The 23,906-nt window shown below is 44.6% G+C and overlaps 2 protein-coding genes across 3 annotated transcripts; one reads left to right on the top strand and one right to left on the bottom strand.

Moving 5' to 3' along the window:
- Nucleotides 1-6,666: 6,666 nt before the first annotated feature.
- sf3a3 (splicing factor 3a, subunit 3) lies at nt 6,667-16,247 on the bottom strand. The gene is made up of 17 exons (XM_064346541.1): nt 15,972-16,247; nt 15,433-15,480; nt 15,276-15,328; nt 14,688-14,793; nt 14,417-14,489; nt 13,923-14,014; nt 13,505-13,587; nt 13,110-13,248; nt 12,743-12,811; nt 11,954-12,021; nt 11,501-11,608; nt 9,945-10,014; nt 9,492-9,656; nt 9,095-9,205; nt 8,584-8,674; nt 7,554-7,609; nt 6,667-6,981 (listed from the first exon to the last, which is right to left on the bottom strand). The coding sequence occupies exons 1-17, from the start codon at nt 16,065-16,067 to the stop codon at nt 6,904-6,906; spliced, it is 1,506 nt and encodes a 501-aa protein (XP_064202611.1). The 5' UTR covers nt 16,068-16,247; the 3' UTR covers nt 6,667-6,903.
- Nucleotides 16,248-17,596: 1,349 nt separating this feature from the next.
- On the top strand, nt 17,597-23,654 carry LOC135260911 (uncharacterized). Of its 2 annotated transcripts, none has more exons than XM_064346676.1 (6): nt 17,597-17,733; nt 17,965-18,040; nt 18,678-18,859; nt 20,557-20,675; nt 21,204-21,304; nt 22,416-23,654. In XM_064346676.1, exons 1-5 carry the CDS (start codon nt 17,659-17,661, stop codon nt 21,268-21,270), a joined length of 519 nt encoding a protein of 172 aa, XP_064202746.1. In that variant the 5' UTR covers nt 17,597-17,658; the 3' UTR covers nt 21,271-21,304; nt 22,416-23,654. The 2 variants fall into 2 exon arrangements, 1 of the variants encoding a protein (XP_064202746.1); XR_010331801.1 differs by having other exon boundaries at nt 17,622-17,733; nt 17,899-18,040.
- Nucleotides 23,655-23,906: the final 252 nt, after the last annotated feature.

Genomic DNA, 23,906 nt, shown 5'->3' on the forward strand with positions numbered 1-23,906 from the left:
TCCCACCAGTCTCTTCCTGGTGACATCACTGGGGCAGCAGAGCTAATTACTGGAAAATTTATCCTATTGTGGCCACCTAATTACCGGCCATGTAGTGTTGTGTGTGTGTGTGTGTGTGTGTGTTTGTGGGGTGGGGGGCACAGAGGACGAGAGGATAGAGACTGGGGATCCCCCCAACACACACACACTCACACAAACTTTCTCTCTCACACACACTCACTCACTCACACACGCACACACATGCACACAAGTGAGAAGGCCATTACACTCCTGTCTGTTTGAACCTGGCTTAGAAGCAAAGCTGACATCCTGCTGTTTTGCCCAAAACTTTTTTTTTGCCAACTTCCACCAAATGGGGAGAGGAGCCCTAAAATTCATAAAGATAAAATGCTCGGAATATTCAGCTATACCTGAGGTAACACATGCCATTCAGCTATAACAGAGGTTGTGGCTCTTAAATGGGTAGAAATGCACTGCTCAGTGTACACTACTCAGTCAGACCTGATTTAGCACAAATTATTTTCTATGTGCTGAACAGGAGGCACAGCATGTGTCTGTTGCCGATGATTTGTGATGGAAACAACACTTCTGTGTGAATCCTTTATTCTAATTCCCTGCCTTACATTTAATTTATCTATCCATAATTTAAAAAGGTTAAATCCTCTTTTACAAGACAGGTCTGGTAAAAAAGCAACTGAAACACTTGTTGCAGACACAATGGCAAACAACACAAATACAGCAACAAGAATTCAGTGTGTGAAAAAACAACAGCCAAAATGTTCTTTTTTTACCTTGAAGATAAAAGTGCTGAAACTCAGGTAAAAAGACAAGTCACACAACAAACAAAAAGCTCACATGACTGTATGTGAATTACTGTTTAGGACTTAATTGCTGACTGCATCTCACACTTAATTGACACTTTATTACCTGATTGCATCACCTGTCCAGGTGTGTCCAATCAGACCTGCTATATATATATATATATATATATATATATATATATCATCAAAGAAATTATACATGATGTCTACCCACTGCCTGAGCTTTAATAAACATATTATAAATATACTTTTCTGTTTTGAATGTACCCGATTGGCTAGTTCCCTCTGCAGTAGGTTGGTGTGGATATAAGGACTGTTTGACTTCCTCAGTCATCTGCTCTCTTTCACAGAAACACGATCCCCGGCCCCTCTAAAGATGAACTGAAGCACGAGTCCATCTTATCCACAGCCCCAGTCAAACTGGTTTCTGAGCTTTTGGAAAGTCCACCAAAAATGCAGCAAACCCCACAATTTTTTCTTTAAGGTCCCTTGTTTTTTTTTTTTGTTTTTTTTTTTTAAACTAAACCTGTTGATGTAAAACCTCTTATTAAATAAGTATAGTCTAAAAGAAAAGAACTCAATCACTAACCAGTTTAGTCAGATTCTCGTTTCGGGCTGGCTTTTGTGGAGCTGGTTATGAGAACGCGCCTGATTTCTGTTCCTGACAAAGTGAAATGAAATCCTCTTTTTACGGGACACAACAAACCCTCTTCCCCATAATTTGGCCTTTATGTTCCCCTTCAGCTCATCCATGTGGAAACGCGAACCTCGAGTACACTCGGGTGACAAACTCTGCACATTCAGGAAACACCCAGAAGTGTTTTTTTAGGAAGAGAGCATTACATTACATTACATTTATTTGGCAGACGCTTTTATCCAAAGCGACATACAAAAAGTGCATTTCATGGTCATAGACAACTACTAAACACAGGTTCAGTCAGATACAATACTTATTTTGTACAGCTATTTCTAGAAAAGGACACAGTTTAGTTCACACAGTGAACACTATTCAGACCTAACCTCTACAAAGCCAACTAGGCAGAAGAATAAGCTACAGTATTAGGACAAATACAAATTACCAAAAAGTGCTGGGATGGGGCAACATGTAACAAGTGTCATGAAAAAGGGGGGGGGGGGGGGGGGGGGATTTAGAGTGAGATATACAGCGTGGTGGTGGTTAGTCTAGGTATAGTCTGTAGAGATGAGTCTTCTGGCCACGGCGGAAGATGGGTGGTGAGGGGGAGGTTCGGAGAGGGACGGGGAGTTCGTTCCACCACTGGGGAGCTGGGGTGGAGAAGCTCTGTGATCCCTTTGGTCGGGTGGGAGGGGTTACAAGGCACCCAGCTGCACACATGCACCCCTCACCCCGAGGCTACAGGCATTTCGCCTGTAATGATGATGCGGTAGGCACATTCACATCGGACACAATCCCCACACTTTCAGTTACCACACTTTTTAAAATGTACCCTTACTTAACCATCGACTATAGCCACACCTGCATGACCTTAACCCTCCTGTTATGTTGCGGGTCAAATTGACCCATTTTAAAGTTTGAAAATCTAGGAAAAATACTTAAAATTATTTTTTCAGTATGAAACTTCTTCTACTGGCCTTAATTAGTGTAATCAACATTTTAAATGAAAATGGTTCATTTCATGTATTTGCAAACCCCCCCTGTATGGGGATTGACCCGGGAACATTTTTGCTGTACCTAAAAAATGAACAGAACAGGAGGGTTAAGCACATTTCACTGAAATGGACAGGGTAGAGAGAGAGAGAGAGAGGAGAAAGAGGTGATAGAGAATGCACTCAGTTGATTTTAATAGTTCAGGAGTGGTTTTTATAAAAATTCTGGCCTTTCAAAATTCGACAGACTGAACGTACCCAGTACAGGCCAGGGAAAGTGGAACTGTGGTTTCAGATTTCTTTTCAATTCCCAGTCCTTCGCCAAACTCTACGTTCCCCTCGCAACATTCCTCGGGTTCCGGACTGCAATGTCTGCTGTGGGCAGAACTATGGAAAGGGTTCCAGTATATGGCAGTGAAATGGTCAGGGAACCGGGCACGGAACTCTGAGTTTGCAGGTTCGCTTCTCAAGAGGGGCACAGCCGTTGTACTGGGAACAAAGCAGTACCGAATTGCAACGGGAATTATCTGGGGATTGCATGTGATTCCTTCAGAGCATCAGCAAAATGGTGAAAATATAAATGTGCAACGGAAATAACTGCCCATGCCACTGACTGCGCAGAGACAGGAGCTCTGCAAGCATTGCAGCGAAATGGAATTTATAGGCAGAAGATGGAAATGCAGTGACGCTGCATTTTATTCCGTGTTACAGTTAAGCCTATTAATATCATTCTAATAATTTACCGGAGAGCACCTGCCACCTATGCCATCTATAATCTTATAAGTATATTTTATTTAAAAAAAAAAAAAAGTGTAGTCTGTTAGTCTTGATTACAACATTCTTCACTGCTTTAACAAATGGGGTCAAAACAACATTTACATTTGTATCTTTCAACTTCCACATTTTAGTGGGCCTCTATCCAAGCCAGTTCTTCATTCCACTGATTGTACAAAAAAAAAAAAAAAAAAAACTAAGCATAAATAAATCAAAGAATGTCATTCGACATTTTCTATAAAATCCACATCAGTGAAGTATGCCTACTGTGTGCCGAAGTAAAAACATCATTAGCTTTCCTCCCAAGACCACGAGCGGTTGCCGTGACTACCATTAATTGCTGTGATGCTTTTTGCGCGATTGGGTTACCGCGCAGTCAACAGACGAGTTGTTGAGGAAAAGGCGCAGGGTCTCTTCAGGCCAACGCAAGCGACGGCTGTGTCCTCTCGAGAGAGAGAGCGGCGCCAGGAGCGCAGCTACGTAACGGCAAAACGCGATGGTTTCCGAATCTCAGCCGCGGCCGAAGGCGCCACGCGGACCCGAGAGGGCAGGGTGCTCCTGCCGCTAAGCGGGAACCATCGGCATTCGTCCTTGCGGAGAATCATCACGGCTACGTTGCTACCTACATTTTTAACCTGTTAACGGCATTAAAAGACCCCGTGAAATCACCTCTTTCATTTTGCATTTCTAGTGAGGCCACACAATAGTGATGTATTTTAACTTGACATGTGTAGCTGCACGCATGCGTGTTTTTGTGTCTGTGTGCACAAAATCCGATGGGACAGTACGTGGATTTACAGAATTGTGTCCAATCATGTTTAATATGTGTGTAATGCATGTGTTATTCCGTCATTAACCGCACGCCTATCCCGGGGTTGGTTGGCCCAACACAAAAATATTTATGCCAACCAACCCCGGTTTCAACTCTATTTAATATTATATTTATACTACATTTAATATGTGGTGGTTGGCATTAGTTTGGGCCTAGCATTTTCGAGAGCATGTTTGCTAGTAGCTCCTCAACAGCAAGCGCTCCATTTTCACCGCGTTTGTGCTTCCAGGGGGGAAGTCCACAGAACAATGACCACTTATCTTTGGGGAGTCGGTGACCTTTCGCTTATCACCGAAAGGTCATCAACACGCCCCCCCCAAGGGGGAGCTCTCGCTCTCGCTCTTCACCCCATTCCCGAGCGCACGGGCTTCACTTTTGTTTTAAATACTATTTAAAGTAGCGTTTCTTAAAACTATTATGGTCTTCGCGATTGGTGTTGTGAACATCATGTGTTTCTTGATTTGTAGATTGGGTTTCTCTTTTGATTGTTTTTTCTTAATTCGTAAAATTTGCAGACTGGGGTTTTTTTTAATTTTTTGGCTAGTTTCTTGTTTTGTGATTATTGCTAATGTCTATGTTTAAATGTGTTTGTGCTTCCTTGTTTGACCTTTTGACTTTTAAAAAAGGAAATTTGGTTTAAATGAAAAATGTTTTTTAAAAAACCCAATAAAGATACATCAACACGCTATTCCCTGCTGCCACTCAGATGGGCTCAGCATACGAGGAAGCAGCCCACTGGCAGCACTACGCGACCCCAGCGACAAACAAACGCACTTCCACCCAAGCGTGTCACTTCATATCACATGTTCCTGTGTGCACATAACAGCCCAGAATGCACCGGGGGTCGTTCGGGTTTCCGCGAGCGGGAATGATCACGCTCGATATCGCATGAACTGAGCCGCTATTTGCGCATCTCCGAAAGACCGTGACCAGCTGATTCAGTTCACTGTCCGCCAACTCACTCCGCGGCTCAAATGTCGCGGCGCACTGCTAGTCATAGACCTTCCGTAACCGAATACGATCTGTCCCAAAAGACGGGTGATAGTAATACAAAGATTAAACAATAAAATATGAAATAATTCATATTTAGAGGACAAAGAGAAAATGATTCGTCCACCCAGGGCACGAATAGATTACTAAACAAGTAGGGCGCACGAGGTCGTCCTGAACAGGGAATATTTGTGAAACAAACATTGATTGGGCAGTATCCGCCTGAATTAAATAACTGGTCTGCTACTTTCAAAGGGTCTGCACATAATGGAACGGCTGTTGAGAAAACCTGTGCACCTCTCTGCACCTGGGAGCCAAATGCACGGGGGGTGGGGTGGGGGGGTGCTGGAACACAATGTCTGTTGTTGGGCAGTGGTGTTCAAAACCTCAGATGCCACCAGGATGCTTTGAGTCTTAAAGGTCAAGTATTAAAAATAAATAAATAAATAACTGCTCATTCTCAGGATGGAACGGTGTGGAAAATTTAATTTTTATCGAAACATTTCTTAGGTTAAATATTTCGTGTTGGCCGAGACACACACTTACTCTACGGCTGCTTACGTTTGGCAGCGACTGCCAGTCTACGGCTTTTTCACGAGCGAGCATCGATAGTACACCTGGCTATTTGTTTGCAACATCAGTGTCACACTTGATAGCAAAATCAAGATCACCAATAGATACACTTTACCGACCCCCAAAAGGGACGATATTTAGCATCTTCTTTTCAGACATTTACCTGACTTCAACGGGGCGGTGGGGTGTCTGGGCCATTTTCCCGCGCTTCACAGGAAAGAGCGTATTTTAAAAGTTGCTCAGGAACCAGGAAGAATCGCGGTTCACGGCTGCGGAACGCACCGGGGAGCAGCTCCAGTGACGCCAGCGCTAAACGGCGGTGGTCCGGTCCCCGGTCGACGCGCTGAATGCCAGTGGGACGGCGGGTGTGATCACACTTCGTCTTCTCCGCCACCGCAGCAGCGTGTACGGGGGGAGGGGGGCCACATTTCACACAGAACAAAAGCCCCAAATGGCAGCCCATTCCTCCTGAAGAGCGAGTATCTGCTGCACAGAGTCATCCAGCTAATGAGCATCATGGACCTTCAACCTTCACAGTGTACAGTTACAATATTATCTGAGCGGCACACAAGTCATTTTGTTTATCACTCGGGAAAATATTCACAACAGCAGACAAAGCCTCTTTAAGAGAAGCAGGAAACAGGTAAGACTGCTGGTTGAAGATGAAGTCCAGAGCCAGCTTCAGCTCATCCCACCAGGCCTAGGTCTGGACTACAACTCCCATAACTCACTCCACATATTTCAGAACTGGACTACAACTCTCAATAACAATACTGTGCAATTAGGTGAAATTTCACACCAAATTGAGACTAATATTTCATATGCAACCAGAAATAATAAACTTACAAAGCAACCTGCATTACATTATGCTGATTTTAAAAAATAATAAAAAACAGAAAATAAAATTAAACTGAGCAGCACTACTTGAACAGAAGGTTACAAAGTAAAAGTTACACTTTAACCAGAATGAATATGACAGCATGTCACCTGAACATGACCTAGCAGGGGCAAATGGATCAGTGACTAAAGCTTAGTAAAAGACAAAAAACAGACAGCTTCTATATTTTATTGAATATGGTCACAACCATTTTTTCAGACAAAATAGACAATATACACTTCATACAAAATGGGCAAAGTGTATGTAGGGTTTTAAACAACCATAATAAAATCAAAATCGTTTCAGATGGGACATCAATAGGAAAGTAAAAATAAAAAAATAACAGCCTCAGCAGGCTTCCGTGGATTTAAATGGCCTCTTTCCTGTTTTGGACCTCTCTTCTCTCATCTTTACAGCAGACCCTGGCGTTTCAAATCTTCATACGTCTTCTTGTTGACCACATTCCCGCTGGAGTCCTCATACTCTTCCTGACGATCAAAACAGAAAAACACGGTTAGCTCCCCCTGGTGGCCAAACGGCCTACAGCACTTTCTGTAACGCACAGCGGCTGCTACGGGCGTCACATTCATTTGTGTAAAAACAAAGAATTTTCCCAGCCCGTTACACAAGGATCGAAATCAGCAGTGAAGGTCTGTTTCACTGGAAGCAATCTCAAGATGTCATTTTAGAAACAAAACAAAACCAGATTTCACCCATCAACCGACCCACTGTTAAAATAAATTCAACTGAAGCGAGTTGGCAATTCAGGAGATAATTTTTCCTAAGTAAGAGCTTCCAAAAAAATGCAAGTGTGATACAGTTACGGTGCCATGATCTGCAATTATTAACAATGGAGGACACGCCTCAAAATAATTTCAAATAAATCACCATTAAAACATTTGTGTTATGAAACGCTTGATACAAAGAGCATGCAAACAGGGTTACTGGCTGGCAGCTTGGATCTGAGGAGAGGTTAAGGTAAAAACGCAGGTAAAAATGCAGGTAAAAACACAGGAAGAAATTCAGGTAGAAACGCAGAAGGCTGTTCAGATGAGCTCACCTCTGTGTCTGGCTGCCACCTCTCTGATGCTTTCTGTGACTTCAGCTTCGCCCAAACTGCAGGAGAGAGATTCACCATCACAACATTGCATTCAGTACAGCCGGACCACTCAACCCTGTACTACAGACTAACCCAGGACACATAAACCACTCAACCCTGTACTACAGACTAACCCAGGACACATAAACCACTCAACCCTGTACTACAGACTAACCCAGGACACATAAACCACTCAACCCTGTACTACAGACTAACCCAGGACACATAAACCACTCAACCCTGTACTACAGACTAACCCAGGACACACCCCTCAACCAGACTGCTCAACCCTGTACTACAGACTAACCCAGGACACATAAACCACTCAACCCTGTACTACAGACTAACCCAGGACACATAAACCACTCAACCCTGTACTACAGACTAACCCAGGACACATAAACCACTCAACCCTGTACTACAGACTAACCCAGACACTACATACCACTCAACCCTGTACTACAGACTAACCCAGGACACACATACCCGAACGCACTTCAACCCTGTAACTACAGGACTAACCCAGGACGACATGACACTAACCTGTACTACAGCTAACAGGACATAACCACACGGTGGTGCTCAGCAACAATAGCAATGCTAACACGGCTAAAACCTACAATGGCAATAACAGACTTAGTAGTGAAAATGATCACTACAACAACTACAGAAAGTCAGTTACATTCAGACATTTTTATGAACACAATCAATGCAGTATTATTTAAGAATGAGAGAGAGAGAGGTAGGGTGACAGAGATTGTGTGTGCGTGTGTGTGTCTGTGAGAGAGTTTGTGAGTGAACGTTTGTGTGTGAGGGTGTGAGCGGAGTAAGAATGTACATGTCTGTGTGGGTGCACACGTGTAAAAGTGAGAATGTGTGTGTGTGTGTGTGTATGAATGCGTATGTGTGCGGGTACGTGCGTGTGTGTGCGCTAGTGTGTGTGTGTGTGTGCGTGCTCGTGTGCCACGTTCGAAAAGGACAAGCTACTTACGGGACACGGCGTCCTCGATCTGGGTGACGTTGGCGAAGTGAGCGGTGTTGGGTATCCCTAGGCAACGCATGCCGTGGGCGTGTCGCCACTCCTGGGAGGGGGAGGGGGAGAGAGAGAGGGAGAGAGAGAGAGAGAGAGAGAATTTAAACTTCAAACAGCAGGATGGAGCCCACATCACTGCAATAAAACACACTAAAACAAAAGCCTGTTATTCTCACTGCTGCTCATGTAGCATAACCATAAACATCATTACCCACAAACCCTGCATATTACACCTGAGCAGAAACAGGACGCGCCGTCAAAGCCAGCAGTGACTGACAGCTACAGAATTATGGGAGAGGAGAGGTAAAGAGAAGAGAGGAGGGGAGAGGAAGGAGGAGAAGACAGAAGAGATAAGTAGACAGCAGGAGAGGAGAGGGGAGGGGAGGTAAGGAGAGCGGAGAGAGGAGAGGAGAGGGGAGGGGAGGGGAGGTGAGGAGAGAGGAGAGAGGAGAGGAGGATTAGGACTCACTGCGAAGTGGCGCTGGAAGGCTTTGGGCCCCCTGTATGTGTAGTTTCCACAGATCTCACAGTTGTAGTTGATGTTCAAGCCGTGAAGTTTGTAGAGCCAGTAGGGGATTGGCTGAAAAGAGCACATGACCACATGACCACAGCTTATCTGGAAGGGTCTATACATCAGAGGTAAATAAAAGCCATGCATTTCCACACGGCTTCAAGAGAACAGGGCGATTAAGGAGGAAGTGTGCTAGATAAATCCCAAATTAAAAATGCAAACCAAGCACAGCTGCTTCAGTGCTCCACCACAGCGCCCTCTGGTGGTACAGACGGGATGTGGTTGGTGGTTCGGTTCACAGAAAGTCTGACTGGTCTGCTGTCAAGTTGATTGACAGGTCGGGGGTGGGGCCTACCTTGCCGTCCCAGCCCAGCGGCAGGTTCTTGGGGTTGTAGATGATCTCGTTATCTTCATCCTCGCTCTCACTCTCGCTCAGCTGCTCCTCCTCTTCCTCCTCACGCTCTTCGCCCGTACGAGCCTGCTTCCTCTGAACGTTCTCATGGGTCAGGTGTCTCTGCTCCTGCAGAACGAACACACACAGCGAGTTACACACACACACACACACACACACACACACACACACACACACACACACACACACACACACACACACAGTGAGTTACACACATACATACACACACACACACACACACACAGTGAGTTACACACATACACACACACACAGCGAGTTACACACACACACACAGACACACACTCCTGGGCAGTGTACATACACACACTGCTCTGCATGTGCACCTCTGTGGTTTATAATGCAGGTGCTTCTCTCATGTGAGGTCATGTGACTCACCCCCAGGATCTCCACATACTCGTATATCTGAGCCTCCAGAAAGCCTAGTTCCTTATTGCGCTCAGTGTCCCTGTCAATCAAAAACACCAGTGCATTAAATCACAGTCGGAGGAGGTGGAGATAACCACACAAGGATGCAAACCACACAAAAGCCGCGTTTCCACCAAAATTACCCGGAACTTTCAGTCCCAGGAACTACTTTACCAGGAACTAAAAGGTTCCTTCAGCCAATGGTTGTCTGCGTTTCCACCGGGGTCTAAAGTACCGCGAAGATTAGGCAATTAGCCCACTGACGTTGTCGTCGGTCCATCTGTCATATGATTTCTTCTGTAACCCCATACTACCACCGAAGTAGCCTACATTATTTTCTAATAACCGGGACAGCCCGGATGGGTTTATTCCACTTATATACAACGGGTTACCAACAATGACTATATATGGTTACTTTTGTATTTATTGATTTTCATATATCCTCTCAAACACATTCATTAACAGCAGAAAACATGCACACGTTGTAAACAATTTGCTGTTTTATTACTTTCTCGTCGTCAATTCCATATAGGCTAATCGCAAAATGACAAGAATAGAACGAAAACTCGGACTTGCGTGAAAATGTAAATTAGTAGTGGTACAGCCACCGTTTGCTTTCCTTCGAAGTTACTGCTAGCCGAGCAGCGAAGTGTGCCCTCCAGATGCGAACCATGCACCATAAATGAGTCCATAGTCTTCCTGGTATTTTCGTGGAATTGAAAAATGGCAGTAAAATTGAGTAAAATTACGGCAGTCTGAAAAAGCTAAAGGGAAGATTACTAGAATTAACCTGTTATTTTACCCGGATAAAAAGTGCGGAAGGTGATTTCCAGTTTGCTTGTACTGTATCACCAATGTTAATTATGCAGAACTACCGCATACCTCACATAACTATCAAACGTTTTGAGTCAATTACAACGGGCTAACAAAGAAAATCCGGAAGAAAATATTCAGCAACCGAATTAATCCGTTTGAATGTTTTGGTAGCCTACGTAAATATGCTGTCGCAGCACGAATGCTTAGCATTTTATAAAACGAATACTAAAGCAAGAAAAGAACAGAAGAGCACACGTTATAATTCCAAGACGTTGACAGGCTATAACCAAAAGTAGGCTACTGCGCCGCATAACATACAAGTTTGATTTGAAGTTATTATGAAAATAAATTGGTTTGCCGCTGCATATTTTCAAACATGGCGGGTAATGGCGGAAAATAAATACAACACAAATGCTACGAGTACTCGACCAATCAGAAATGTTCAGCGCTGCAAGCTCCACCCAAAAGGTTCCTGTACTTTCGGAAAGTACTACCCCCCGAGCAGGAACGTTTTGGGGGGTAAAACAAAGCCCCCAGAACTAAATTTAGACCCTAGTTCCTGCGGTGGAAACGCACTGAGTTCCTCAAAAGGTTCCTAGTTCCGGGGTATAGTTCCTGCGGTGGAAACGCGGCTAAAGATGCAGACCACTCACTCTACCCACCCATGGAACAGAGGGGTCACTAAGCAAAAACAGCGACGCGCAGCTTACTTCTTTGGCCCTTTGGATTTGGGGTTCTTGGCGAAGAGCGAGGGGTCCAGGGACTCGAGTGATTTGCCCTTAGTGCTGAAGAGCCTCTGGGCTCTCTCCTCCAGAGTCCTGCAGGACAGACACACGCCACATCAGTCCCAGCAAACCACCCACGACACCAAGTCCACAAAACACACTCAGAACCCTATGAAGAGCAGGGTGTGGGCTTTCTGGAATGTTTTTCAGTGTTCCAGAACCCTGTTGCTTTCAGTCGCCAGCAGTGATTGTGAAATCAGCATTAGAATGTTCAGTTAGGAACATTCTAATCACATATTTCTGATCTGTGAGCTGTTGCCGATGGGCGTTGCTAACACAGGGCTACGCTACTGGAGCAGTCGTTTGAGGAGGTGTTAAGACGCCCGTGAAGAGACGGAGTGAACCCAAGAGGGGTGGGGCGGGAGGGGGAATACTTACCCACCGCACTTCAGTCCCAAAGCCATGAGGGCAGACTTTAACCTGTCCAACCCCAGGGAAGCCAGCTCCTGTGTAGAGCACAGCTCAGTTAATTAAGAAATAATCACACAGACTCAGAGTTAAGGGACAATCACACACACTCAGAGTTAAGGGACAATCACACAGACTCAGAGTTAAGGGACAATCACACAGACTCAGAGTTAAGGGACAATCACACAGACTCAGAGTTAAGGGACAATCACACAGACTCAGAGTTAAGGGACAATCACACAGACTCAGAGTTAAAGGACAATCACACAGACTCAGAGTTAAGGGACAATCACACAGACTCAGAGTTAAGGGGCAATCATACACACTCAGAGTTAAGGGACAATCACACAGACTCAGAGTTAAGGGGCAATCACACAGACTCAGAGTTAAAGGACAATCACACAGACTCAGAGTTAAGGGACAATCACACAGACTCAGAGTTAAGGGACAATCACACAGACTCAGAGTTAAGGGACAATCACACAGACTCAGAGTTAAGGGACAATCACACAGACTCAGAGTTAAGGGACAATCACACAGACTCAGAGTTAAGGGACAATCACACAGACTCAGAGTTAAGGGACAATCACACAGACTCAGAGTTAAGGGACAATCACACAGACTCAGAGTTAAGGGACAATCACACAGACTCAGAGTTAAGGGACAATCACACAGACTCAGAGTTAAGGGACAATCACACAGACTCAGAGTTAAAGGGGCGGCCACACAGACCCATAGTGGTTAAAGGGGCGGTCTCACCTCCCAGGAGGAGAAGGCGGAGAGATCCAGGTGAGCTCCTGCGTGGGTCAGAGCGCTGCTGGTCTCTTTCTGAGAGGAGCACAGAGCACAGGTAACGACAGGAGCAGCACTAATCATCATCATAATAACAATAATATTAAACTAAACGCAGGAAAATAACAGAACAATTGAAATAACATGCACTCACACATAAAGCAAAGTATGGCGGAGAAACTTGAAGTATAAACAGATTAACCCCTAGTGTTTGTAATACAGGCTTTAGCAGAAATTTCTCAAATAGCGTTAAAAAAAAAAAAAAAAAGAATAATTGAAGCGGGCTGGTGTGTAATCACACAGGAGTGTGTGTGTGGGGGGGGGGTGGACGTACCGGCCAGCCGGGAAACGTCCCGTTCTCCCACTTCTTCTCAAACTCTCCCAGGATCTTCCCGTACAGCTCGTTCTGATCCAGGAGCGGCTTCACTCTGTCAGTGTAATCCTGCAGGTACTCCAGAAGGACCTCCAGATACCTGCAGCCACACAAACAGGAAACTATTACACTCTGTGACCTTCACACTCACACTCACACTCACACTCACACTCACACTCACACTCACACTCACACTCACACTCACACTCACACTCACACTCACACTCACACACACACACACACACACACACACACACACACACACAGAGTAAACCATCACACCTGTTCCTTCAAGTGCTTATATGTGTGGTTGTGTGTCTACGTGCACAAAACAGGAAAACAAATCGCGCTCTTACCGCTTGTACTCGGCGTTCTTCCTGTCCTTAGAGATGTCGAACAGCTGGTCGAACGTGGACAGGTAGGTGATGTACTCCAGTTTCTGACAGAAAGCGAAGGGGAGAACAGTCAGGCCCAAACTCCACAGTCAGGTAAAGACACAGGCGCAGACTCCACAGTCAGGTAAAGACACAGGCGCAGACTCCACAGTCAGGTAAAGACACAGGCGCAGACTCCGCAGTCAGGTAAAGACACAGGCGCAGACTCCACAGTCAGGTAAAGACACAGGCGCAGACTCCACAGTCAGGTAAAGACACAGGCTCAAACTCCACAGTCAGGTAAAGACACAGGCGCAGACTCCACAGTCAGGTAAAGACACAGGCGCAGACTCCACAGTCGGGTAAAGACACAGGCGCAGACTCCGACCCGCACGCTCACCTCAGCCCCCTTCAGGTTTATGTACTTCAGGTAGCAGTCGTGCAGATCCAGGTAGCGACCGTAGCCCTCCTCATCGGAGAACTCTACCAGGTCTGAAAGGGTCAAGGTTAAAAGGTCAAAGGTCATACCCTCGTCTCAGTAAAACAGAGTGTGTCTGAGAGAGTGTGCGAGTGTGTGTATGTGTTATGTATCTGTGTGTGCGTGTGTCTGTGCGTGTGTGTGAGAGTGAGTGTGTGTGTGTGTGTGTGTATGTGCGTGTGTCTGCCTGCCTGCCTGCCTGCCTGTCTGTCAGTGTGTGTGTGTGTGTGTGTGTGTCTATCCGTCTGTATGTTTATGACATAGCCACACTTGGCCTCTCTCTGACTGAGATGACTGCTGTCTGAAAAATCAGCAGGTCCACATGTATGGGGTGAAATCACACAAGTGGATGAGTGAGCTGAATTTGGGGGGCTGAATCAGGCTGAATTTGGCGGCTGCAGCGCAGTCAGACTCACTCTGCCCGTCCTCGCTGGGGTTCTCTCTGGCCTTCACCAGCTCCTCGAACTCCACAGACATGGGCACACAGATCTGCAGCACACAAAACAATCACTGCTGACTGAGACCGAGCACAGCATGAGCCAATCAAGTGAATCCTCATTACTCCACAGCGACCTCTGTAATGCAGACAGGCTTGATGAAAGAACAGGGACCTCGATGTTAAGAACATGGAGTGGAGTATCTTGCACACATATACACTCTGATTGGTTGTGATGTTAATTGGCTTGCCTCGTTAGGGTGCTTCCGGTGAAATTCCTTGATCTGCTTGAGCCGGTTGTAGAACTCCGCGAATTCGTTTGGTCCCGAGATCGCGTTCAGCTCGTCCTTTCTCATGCTGGGGACGAAGACGTGTGCGCAACATTTAAACGCCGCTCACCGATGCTCTGCTCACATCAGTTAAACCAGGGGTTCCCACACTTTCCAAATCTCACAGCACCTCGGCACCACTGTGATTCAGTGGCTACTCCGCAATATAGTGCCTTAAGCCTGAAGACCCTACATTACAGAGCTAGAATTACAATAATCACAATGCTATTACAGATGTGTAAATCAGACATGGATTGTTGCAAGGAAAAGTCTAAAATATATTGCTTATAATATACAGAAAATGAAATCTCTAAAAAAAGAATTATTTTTGACACATTGCAGGGAACCACCCTGGGAAATCTTCAATAACGTTAATTCGGTAAATCCAGATTTAAACTCAGAAGTATCATAGAATTTAATCTCATTAATCCATTACTGCGATTTCAAATTACCGCAAGGAACTAACCAACAACATGCACTACAATTCAATCACTGAAGTAACCGACTCACCCGTCTTTATCCTCATAGGAATCTCTCACATTTCCGCTCACCTCCATGTACCTCTGATAAAAGAAAAAAGGAACGTTATTGCCACTTAACTATATGCCACGAAACCACATTTAAACCCATACAGTGAAACCCAACAGGCCTTACAACTCGTACTTACATCCAGCATTGCTCGTGTCCGATGATCAGAGTTTATTTGGTCGCGTAGCTATTACAACAACAAAAAAAACGAGACATTTAAAATCATTCAATATACTGTAGGTCCGCGTCTTACGATACTAACTAACTAGGCGCTCGACACCACATTTATCAATTGCTCCAAAGCTAATACTAGATTAAAATGAGCATTACGTCTTTAGCATATCACGTATTTAACCAATTAGCTGGCACTGGCACTGATTTACAAACCAATTCGAAGACAAAATAGTTGGCGTGTTAGCTATAGTTGTCATATAACATCAAACTACAGTCTTCATCCAAATAGCTGGCCAATTACCCAAGATCACCGCTTCATATTAAGATAGCAGACGAACTGGAAAGACGTCATTAAGCGTTTGTTGACCATTCTAAAGTCAAATAAAAACAAAATACAGATAATATGTAAGCTACCACCACGTATTACCAAGTTGGACTGAATAAACCATCGTATGGCGGAAGACTAGCAATAGCTTGCTAACAGCTAACTAGCTATATATTTACCGTCGTTTTCTTGTGAAGCATTTCTTTTGTTTTTGCGTCCATTAATCTTTCTTTTTCTTCATGGTAGCGCCGCTGTTGTTCCAAAATAGTCTCCATTTGTATTTCAGAAAGAAATTATGGTCAACGGTGCAGAAAATGAAAGGCCCAATACAAGCAAAGCCTTCTTCAGACCACGGCGCAGCGGTAAAAAGTTCACAATCTCACTGTGCTCGCTACTCACACAACACGACAGGTTCCGCCGGAAGTAGTCCTTCCCATGCACCGCTCTACAAGAAACAGGTTACGCACGAATTGGTTCCGTGTGTCTTCTGTCTACTCACACAAAACTTCTACACCTAGTTGCAGAACTGCACTTAGTTTAATTCAAAGTAGGCTAAATGTTAAGTTACTTTATATTTACCCTATTGCATTAACAGTAATAAAGTAAATGTAAAATGGCGAACATAGCCCATACACAATGCCACAGTTGTTCTTTAATAACATAGATACACACAGGATAATGGCCCAGAATAAGGCCTGCGTCGCTTAATGTGTAAGAGGATTAGATGAGATTTACTTTCTCACCTTAGTGCTCACCATTCAACGAACAGTATGACAAACCAGGCCGAATGAAAGTACATCAGTCATGTTTTTTTAACGAACATGATCTACATTTCTTCTAAGACCGTAACCTACGGTATACAATTGGTGAAGGTTAGTAATTGGTTCCACCTATGTAATTCAGGCAAATAACGGTCAGGTGAAAATGTTATAGGCTGGGTAGCTGTGGGGCTGAGGCGATAACGGAAATTTGTTTTGTGATCATTATGTGGGGAAAACAATCATTGTTCAGTATGAAATAAACTCTGATGAAGTGCTTTTAATTTTTATATTGAGTATGTATTCTTGTAAAAATACTAAAAAGCTGTATAAGTCGCTTAGGATAAAATCTTCCGTTAAACATCACTAATGTCCTGGATTCATGTTAAGACTGTTAAGTGTTTGTTTTTACACTGTTAGTACAGTTGATTTAGCATTACGAATTTTGCTGAGTACTCTGAACTTAATTAGTTACCTTATTTACGTTATTGCTGATATAATTAAACTAGGCAAACCTCGTGGCGTTTAAATACCAGACTCAGCGCCTGCGGGGCAATTGCTCATGTTGTTTTTTGTTTTATTACTTTGCTTGCAGTTATTTGTTAAGCCAAGGAATTTATAAACCTGGCCCTGCCACATTTCTGCAGCTAATGGTGAGGATAGGCCACCTTGTCACGTGTTCGGGAAATATTCCACAGTCCGCAGATGATTTGCATCGACTCATCCGAGTCAACTGAGAAATTATTTGCAACAGAATCAGATTTTTTTTTACGAAGCACTAGGAAGCCTACACAACAAATCTTTTGTTATTCAAACCACGAGGTTTCCCCCCACAAATTATTCAAAATTATTTTTTTACTCGGGGTCATTTAAATACTACAACTCATATTTATATTGCTACTAACACTGCAGTTGCACGATTATTAGTATTAGCGTTGGGGCTGGGGATTTTCACCTGTTTGCATGAATGTGTCGCAGAATGCACAGGCCTCTGGTTAACTGGGAAATAAAAACAAAACAAACAAACAAAACATGAATATTACTGTTTGAATTCTGCCCATTTGTAGGTAAAAAAAAAAACATGTGGAAGTAACCGGAATACCTCAATATGGCCGAGCGCATCTTGCGGTCGACCGTAGCATGGGCTATGAGAGGTCTCCTGTGCGCCTGTAGGTTCTTATGGGTAAGAGCTACTTTTCCATGACATTATCGCGACATTCCCATAAAGAGCTGTTGTTGGTTTTAATGTTGTACCAGTGTGACACGTTAGTGTGCCGTGGGTGGTGACAGACACGAGCACCGTGCGGTTGATATGACCTAATTCGCTCCTCTTTGTTGTGTCTAACAGGTACCGTTCTGCTCGTTTGAACAGAAAGAGAATTCTGATTTGATGTTCGTGTATCTGTTCATGTAGGTGAGTCCGTACAATGTTGCAGATCGTCCCCGAAAAACTGGACCCATTTGTGACTCCCACTTTGAAAACATCACAGGTTATTTATTTATTTATTTATTTATTTATTTATTTATGTTGACGAGACTTTAAAAAATAAAGATATCCTGCACACACATGCATTTTGTTCCAGAAGTTCAGCTATAATTCACTGCCCAGTTGAACTTCTAACTAAGCTGTACAAACAAGAACAAAACTACCCGAACCAGAATTGAACTACATTAAACAAACAACAGTGAAGTACACCCCAGTATGCGGGACATAGGTCTCACACAAGAGTTATGTGGGCTTTGATAGGTAGGATCTGTATGTGAAAAGTGTTGCATTAAAAAAAAACTGATGCCGTAGTTTACCCATTAATCCAGCAGGGGGCGGGGTTGTCATTCTCCTATAAAATAACTAAAAAAACAAAATGAATGACTGGCTGTGTCTGAAACAACTTACTTGCCTACTGTTGAGTATACAACTCATATGTGTATGTACAGTATACACACTGTGTGTGTGTTTGTGTGTGTGATTGTATGTTTGCGTATGTGTGTGTGTGCATGTGCTTGTTTGTGTGTGTGCGTTTGTGTGTACACATGCGCATTTGAGTGTGTGTACGTGTGTGTGTGTGTCTGTGTGTGTGTGCGCGCGTTTGTGTGCTTGTGTGTGTGTGTGTGTGTGTGTGTGTTTAGGTCCAGAGTCTGAGAGCAGGGCGAAACGCACTCATCAGGAAGGTAGAGATGTCCTCCACAATCAGCTGGTGAAAGCAGCTGGAGAAATCCAGCAGCTGAAGTCTCAGCTGGCCAGTCAGAGGGCCTCCTGGGAGAAGAGGTTTGTGGAGCTGCAGAGGAGGCAGCAGGTGCTGAGAGAGCAGGTACGCCCTCTGCAGGCCCATGGTCACATTGCAGGATAACACTGTAAGAGGCAACCACAGATTTTTGGCTGGACTGCAACAGCGGGGCCAGCCCTATAAACGCGAATGTCTGTGACTGAGTGACTGAGTGATGAAGTTACGCCATTGGTCGGCCGGTTCTGTCCAGCCATACACGAGGTTTTGACCTGGTCTTGTTCGTCTGTTAAATGTATCAATAAATTTGTGCGCCGTTCATAAGGCCTTCTCAGCTTAGATAGGGCTGAAATATTCAAACGCTTCAGCACGCTGCTTTCAGCACTGGCATGGTATTCGCATGCGCTGCTGGCAATCCTTCTGCCAAAACATCACCACTGTACATTACATTACAGGCATTTAGCAGACGCTCTTATCCAGAGCGACTTACATTGTCTCCAATTATACAGCTGGGTATATATACTGGAGCAATGCAAGTTAAGTGCCTTGCTCAAGGGTACAACGGCAGTGTCCCACTGGGGAATCAAACCTGCGACCTTTAGGTTACAAGACCAACTCCTTAGCCATTATACTACACCGCCGTCCCAGTAGCACAGGTTAATTAGAGAGGAACTGGCACTCAGGGCCTTTTCTATCCGGCAGGCTATTAGCAAGTATGCTTGTGTCAAACTGACTCAGCGGAGCCATGTAAATGCTAATGTGCCTGGGTTTAAATTAAAGACACCTGAACATTAACATTAACATTAACGATTAACACCTGTTAGCATTTTAAATGGAAGCATTCTGGGAAATGGCTTCTTAAAAAGCGAGCCTTTATTTATACAGGGTAGGTTGCCTGAGCGCACACACTCATTTACAGCAATGTGCTGTTAATGGGGTACCTGAAGGAGACTCACGTGGGTGCAGGGAGAACATGCAGAACTCCACGCAGAGAGGCCCCAGCCAGGATTCAAACCCAGAGCCTTCTTGCTGTGGGGTAGACGGTGCTGCCCGCTGCACCACCGTGCCCCCCACCAACCGCCAACCGCTAACCGCTAACCGCTAGCCGAGTCAGTGGCCGTTACAGGGCTGAACCCCAAACACTCCATTTCCCAGACTAACCTTTTCCTCTGGCTTTCATTCTCCTGCAGAACTCTGCCCACCAGAGTTCCGTTCCCAGCACGGGGATTTCTCAATGGAAACGATAACCCCAGATGTTCTTGTTTTGCTTTGCCTGTTGTCTTGGCACACCCGGCTGTGGCATGTTGCCTCGGCATATTTTTAGCTTGCTTTCACACATTTTCACACGGATCTCGAAGTCATGTCAGTCTTTACACAAGACTTGTGTGTATATGCACTGTATATATACACATGTAATATATCCAGCTTTTGCAAAACGAATATTAATGTGGTTAGAAACACTCATATGTTTTCATAAAACAACTCCTTCAGTCCCCCTGGAGCGTAAGAGATGTGTGTGCCAAGCAGTCATGCGCTACACGCTGCAGTACGTTCTGACTGTTTCCGTTGAGCTTAACTGACGAGGAGCTGACGTGTGGCATTGTGTGCATGTACACTGGATCAGGGTGTGTCATGTACTAACTGTCCTTTGTGGCACTCAGCTACGTGTTGGAAGACGTGTATCATGCTTGTGTGTGTGGTCGGTTGCTAATGATGAAAAGATGGGGATCTCAAACCAAAGTCCCCCCTACCCCCAAACCACTCCCCCCTGCTTTTACTCTCAGCTGGCTTCCAAGACCTTCGTCAGGACTGGAGTCTTCCTAAAGGATGGGCCAATAATGGAAGGCAACTTTGGCGAGAACCAGACAGAGGTGGAAGCAGAGAGTGGCGGGTATTTTGAGGGGTAAGGGGGGGTATTTGGAGGGGTAAGGGGCGGGTCTTTGCAGGGCTGTGGGGGTCGGGGGTCGGGGGGTCATTTGCAGGGCTTTAGATGTGTGGAGCTATTTTATTATTACAAAAAGAGCAGCGCTCATATAAACATAATACTCTGTACACCAGTGGTGGCAACTCCGGCCCTGGAGGGGGCGCTGTCTCTACAGGTCCTGGAGGGGGGCACTGTGTCTACAGGTTTAACTCTAGTCCTGGAGGGGGTGCTGTCTCTACAGGTTTAATTCTAGTCCTGGAGGGGGCGCTGTCTCTACAGGTTTAACGCTAGTCCTGGAGGGGGCGCTGTGTCTGCAGGTTTAACTTCAGTCCTGGAGGGGGCACTCTGTTTGTAGATTTTAGGCCTTGAAAACAAGATGTGTGCAATATTTAGCCAATTTGTTCCAGTGTGGAAGCACATTGAAAACACCTGCAGACACTGTGGCCCTCTAGGACTTGTCATTTGAGATCCCTGCTCTGTTTTTTATGTTCCTGGCTTCTCCACTAGGTGGTGTGAGGCACCATCTCTGGCAGCAGGGGACAGAGGCCTTCAGAAGCACAGGTTGCCATGGTAGCAAGGACTTCCTGTCCTCCTCTTCCTCCTTAAGGGCCAGTCCCATTTCATCTATTTGTCACAAAAAAGTGAAATGTTTGCGTTTGCCAAAAGCCTCAGAAGACAGGAAATGAAAGCTGATCAGCCCTCATGCTCGTGTCAGCCAGCTCTCGAGTCGAGTGTCAGATGTTTAAATCATACAAACACTGCACAACATACAGTATACACATTCAGAATAGCACCATATGTGTGAGAAATATCCCACCCAAACAAACACTGTGCCTACAAGACATCAAAAATGTGCATTTACAAAATGTGCATGTAGTGTTATATACATTTAGCTATCTAGCTTGCAATATGCAACTGAAACATGTTTGTGAGTATTTGATTTAAACACCATGCATTTAGCTAGCTAGAATGGCTAAGTTTGATTGCTAACTATAGCTAATGTTAGCTACATATTATAGCTATGTTCTTACAAAAAAAGTATGAAACCTATTGGTATTAGTTAGTTTCAGAGCAAAGGCAGACCAGTTTAACACAATTTTGGGTGGGATATGTATATCTAGCCAAAGCCATATCAAATTAGACAGTTATCCAGCTAAATACGTAACCCTTGTCACCACATCTTTAATTATTTAGCTAACAGCTAGCAACGACAATATGGTTGGTAGCTATCGTTCACAGAAATGGCTATGTGCTACATGGTTTAATCTCTAGCGACAACAACCCCCCTCAGTTTTTGAAGCCATTTCCCCTAGTGGCTAAATAGTGAACTGCAACTCTGGTTGCAACAATAGCCTGAAACCCTGCCCGCCCCATTACATTATATTACATTACATTATAGGCATTTAGCAGACGCTCTTATCCAGAGCGACGTACAACAAGTGCATAGGTTCATGATGTAGAGGTGCAAAAGAAACACTAGAGTGAAGTCAGAAGTCAGTGAAGTCCATTAAGTCAGTGCCAAGGCTGTGGTCCAAACCGTTACACCGTGTTCACATGGATCATGGTAGATGGTAAACAGCAAATGTATGTCATTAGAGTGGATAAGAGCACAATGGTAAAATTTGGTTTGGATGGCAAAGAATACAATGGCAATGGCGGACAATGGCACTTGACGTCAAAGTTCAAAATGATTCAACTTCTTACCGTTATACTCAACAGAATTCCAGACCGGACATGGCGCCAACACAACACAGCAGGACAACGTGGTGGACAGCGAGAAATTAATTTTATTACAACATTTTCTCATGGCCCGGTGGTTGGACGTGTTATTTTATTGTTGTGTATTTCCTGTGTTTTATTTTTGGTGTATATATTTTATGGTTTTATGCGCATACCTGCCTGTAACAAGAACTTCCCAGAGGGGGTAATTAAGTTGAATATGAATGAACATTAATCCTGCTAGCGTGCCCAGTAACCTTGCATGTGAAACTTTCTGGGCAAGTGAAAAAATGTAACGTAATGTGAACTGAGTTTGTGAACACTGATTAGTCTGGCTGAAACTGAAGCCCATGGAGAGTCAATGGGTGATGTCGTAGTGACTCTGTACATACAGTCTATGGCTGACATGCCCTTACACATCTGTCTCATAACTTTATGGTTCTAGGAATCTGACATCGTTTCCTGTAACTCTGTGGTACTCTGAGACTGACCGGGTTGCCCATAACCGGAGGTGGAAAATCCAGGTTCAGAGAGTAAATGTCCTCCCCATTGTTTTCTTCCAATGAACCTGTATTTGCTAATGAGTATGATTCTTCAGCCAGGAGCTGGAACTATTTAGTGAAATCAGCAGGCTGTGCTCATGGGTGTAGGAAACACATGGCAGGACTTTTAAGTTCTGACTCGATTCTCCACCTCTGCTCAAAACCATATGGTACTGGATGTCCAAACTGCTCATGGATGTACTTTGTGAACAAAGCAGGAGAATGTTGCTTCTTCTGATGAATCATGACCTTGTGGATGCATGTGCTCTGAGCAAGCTCAACCACGGACTGCTCTGTTACTCAACCCTGAGTTATGAAAACCATTGAAGCGAGATAAAAAAAACAACTTCCTTAGATAGAGGACGGTGGGGTGAGAATGTTCTCAGATCGTTCTAGATAGTTATTTTAATCAGGGCGTTTTTTCTTCTTCATATCTTCTCTTCTGCATTTCTGTCTGCATACGAATGTCCTCCGAAAACCTTCCCTCTGAAACGTTAAACAGTGCAGCTGAGTGATAACAGTCTACGGGCATCGGCACTACTTTGCATGTCGACTGTAGACTACTTTCTGTAGAAACGCTCTGGCTGACAGGCCTGTTGACTGTTGGCCAGAGATCAAGTGAACATTTGTTATTGATGGACTAAGTTACAGTGACAGGATGTGAGCCAGCTTCTCCCAAATAAAAATCATTTTGTGATTTGATCGCGGCTGTATGAAAATTTTCCACTTCCACGGCTGCGCCCTGTAACTGCTCGTGAAGGCCCCTCTTTGTTGACTGGTCGGTTGACCGCCATTTTGCTGTGACTGTCACTGTGGGTAAATGCCACTGAGATAAGGACGACTTCTGCACAACTGAAGAAGAAAAATGAACGTTTAAGTGATAAATATTGCTGACAGCTGCTCTTTTTCCTTGTTCTTTTTGTCAGAGGCCATAGTTGATATTGCTTGT

Source organism: Anguilla rostrata, chromosome 1 (assembly GCF_018555375.3).
Source record: "Anguilla rostrata isolate EN2019 chromosome 1, ASM1855537v3, whole genome shotgun sequence".
NCBI classification, from domain to species: Eukaryota; Metazoa; Chordata; class Actinopteri; order Anguilliformes; family Anguillidae; genus Anguilla; species Anguilla rostrata.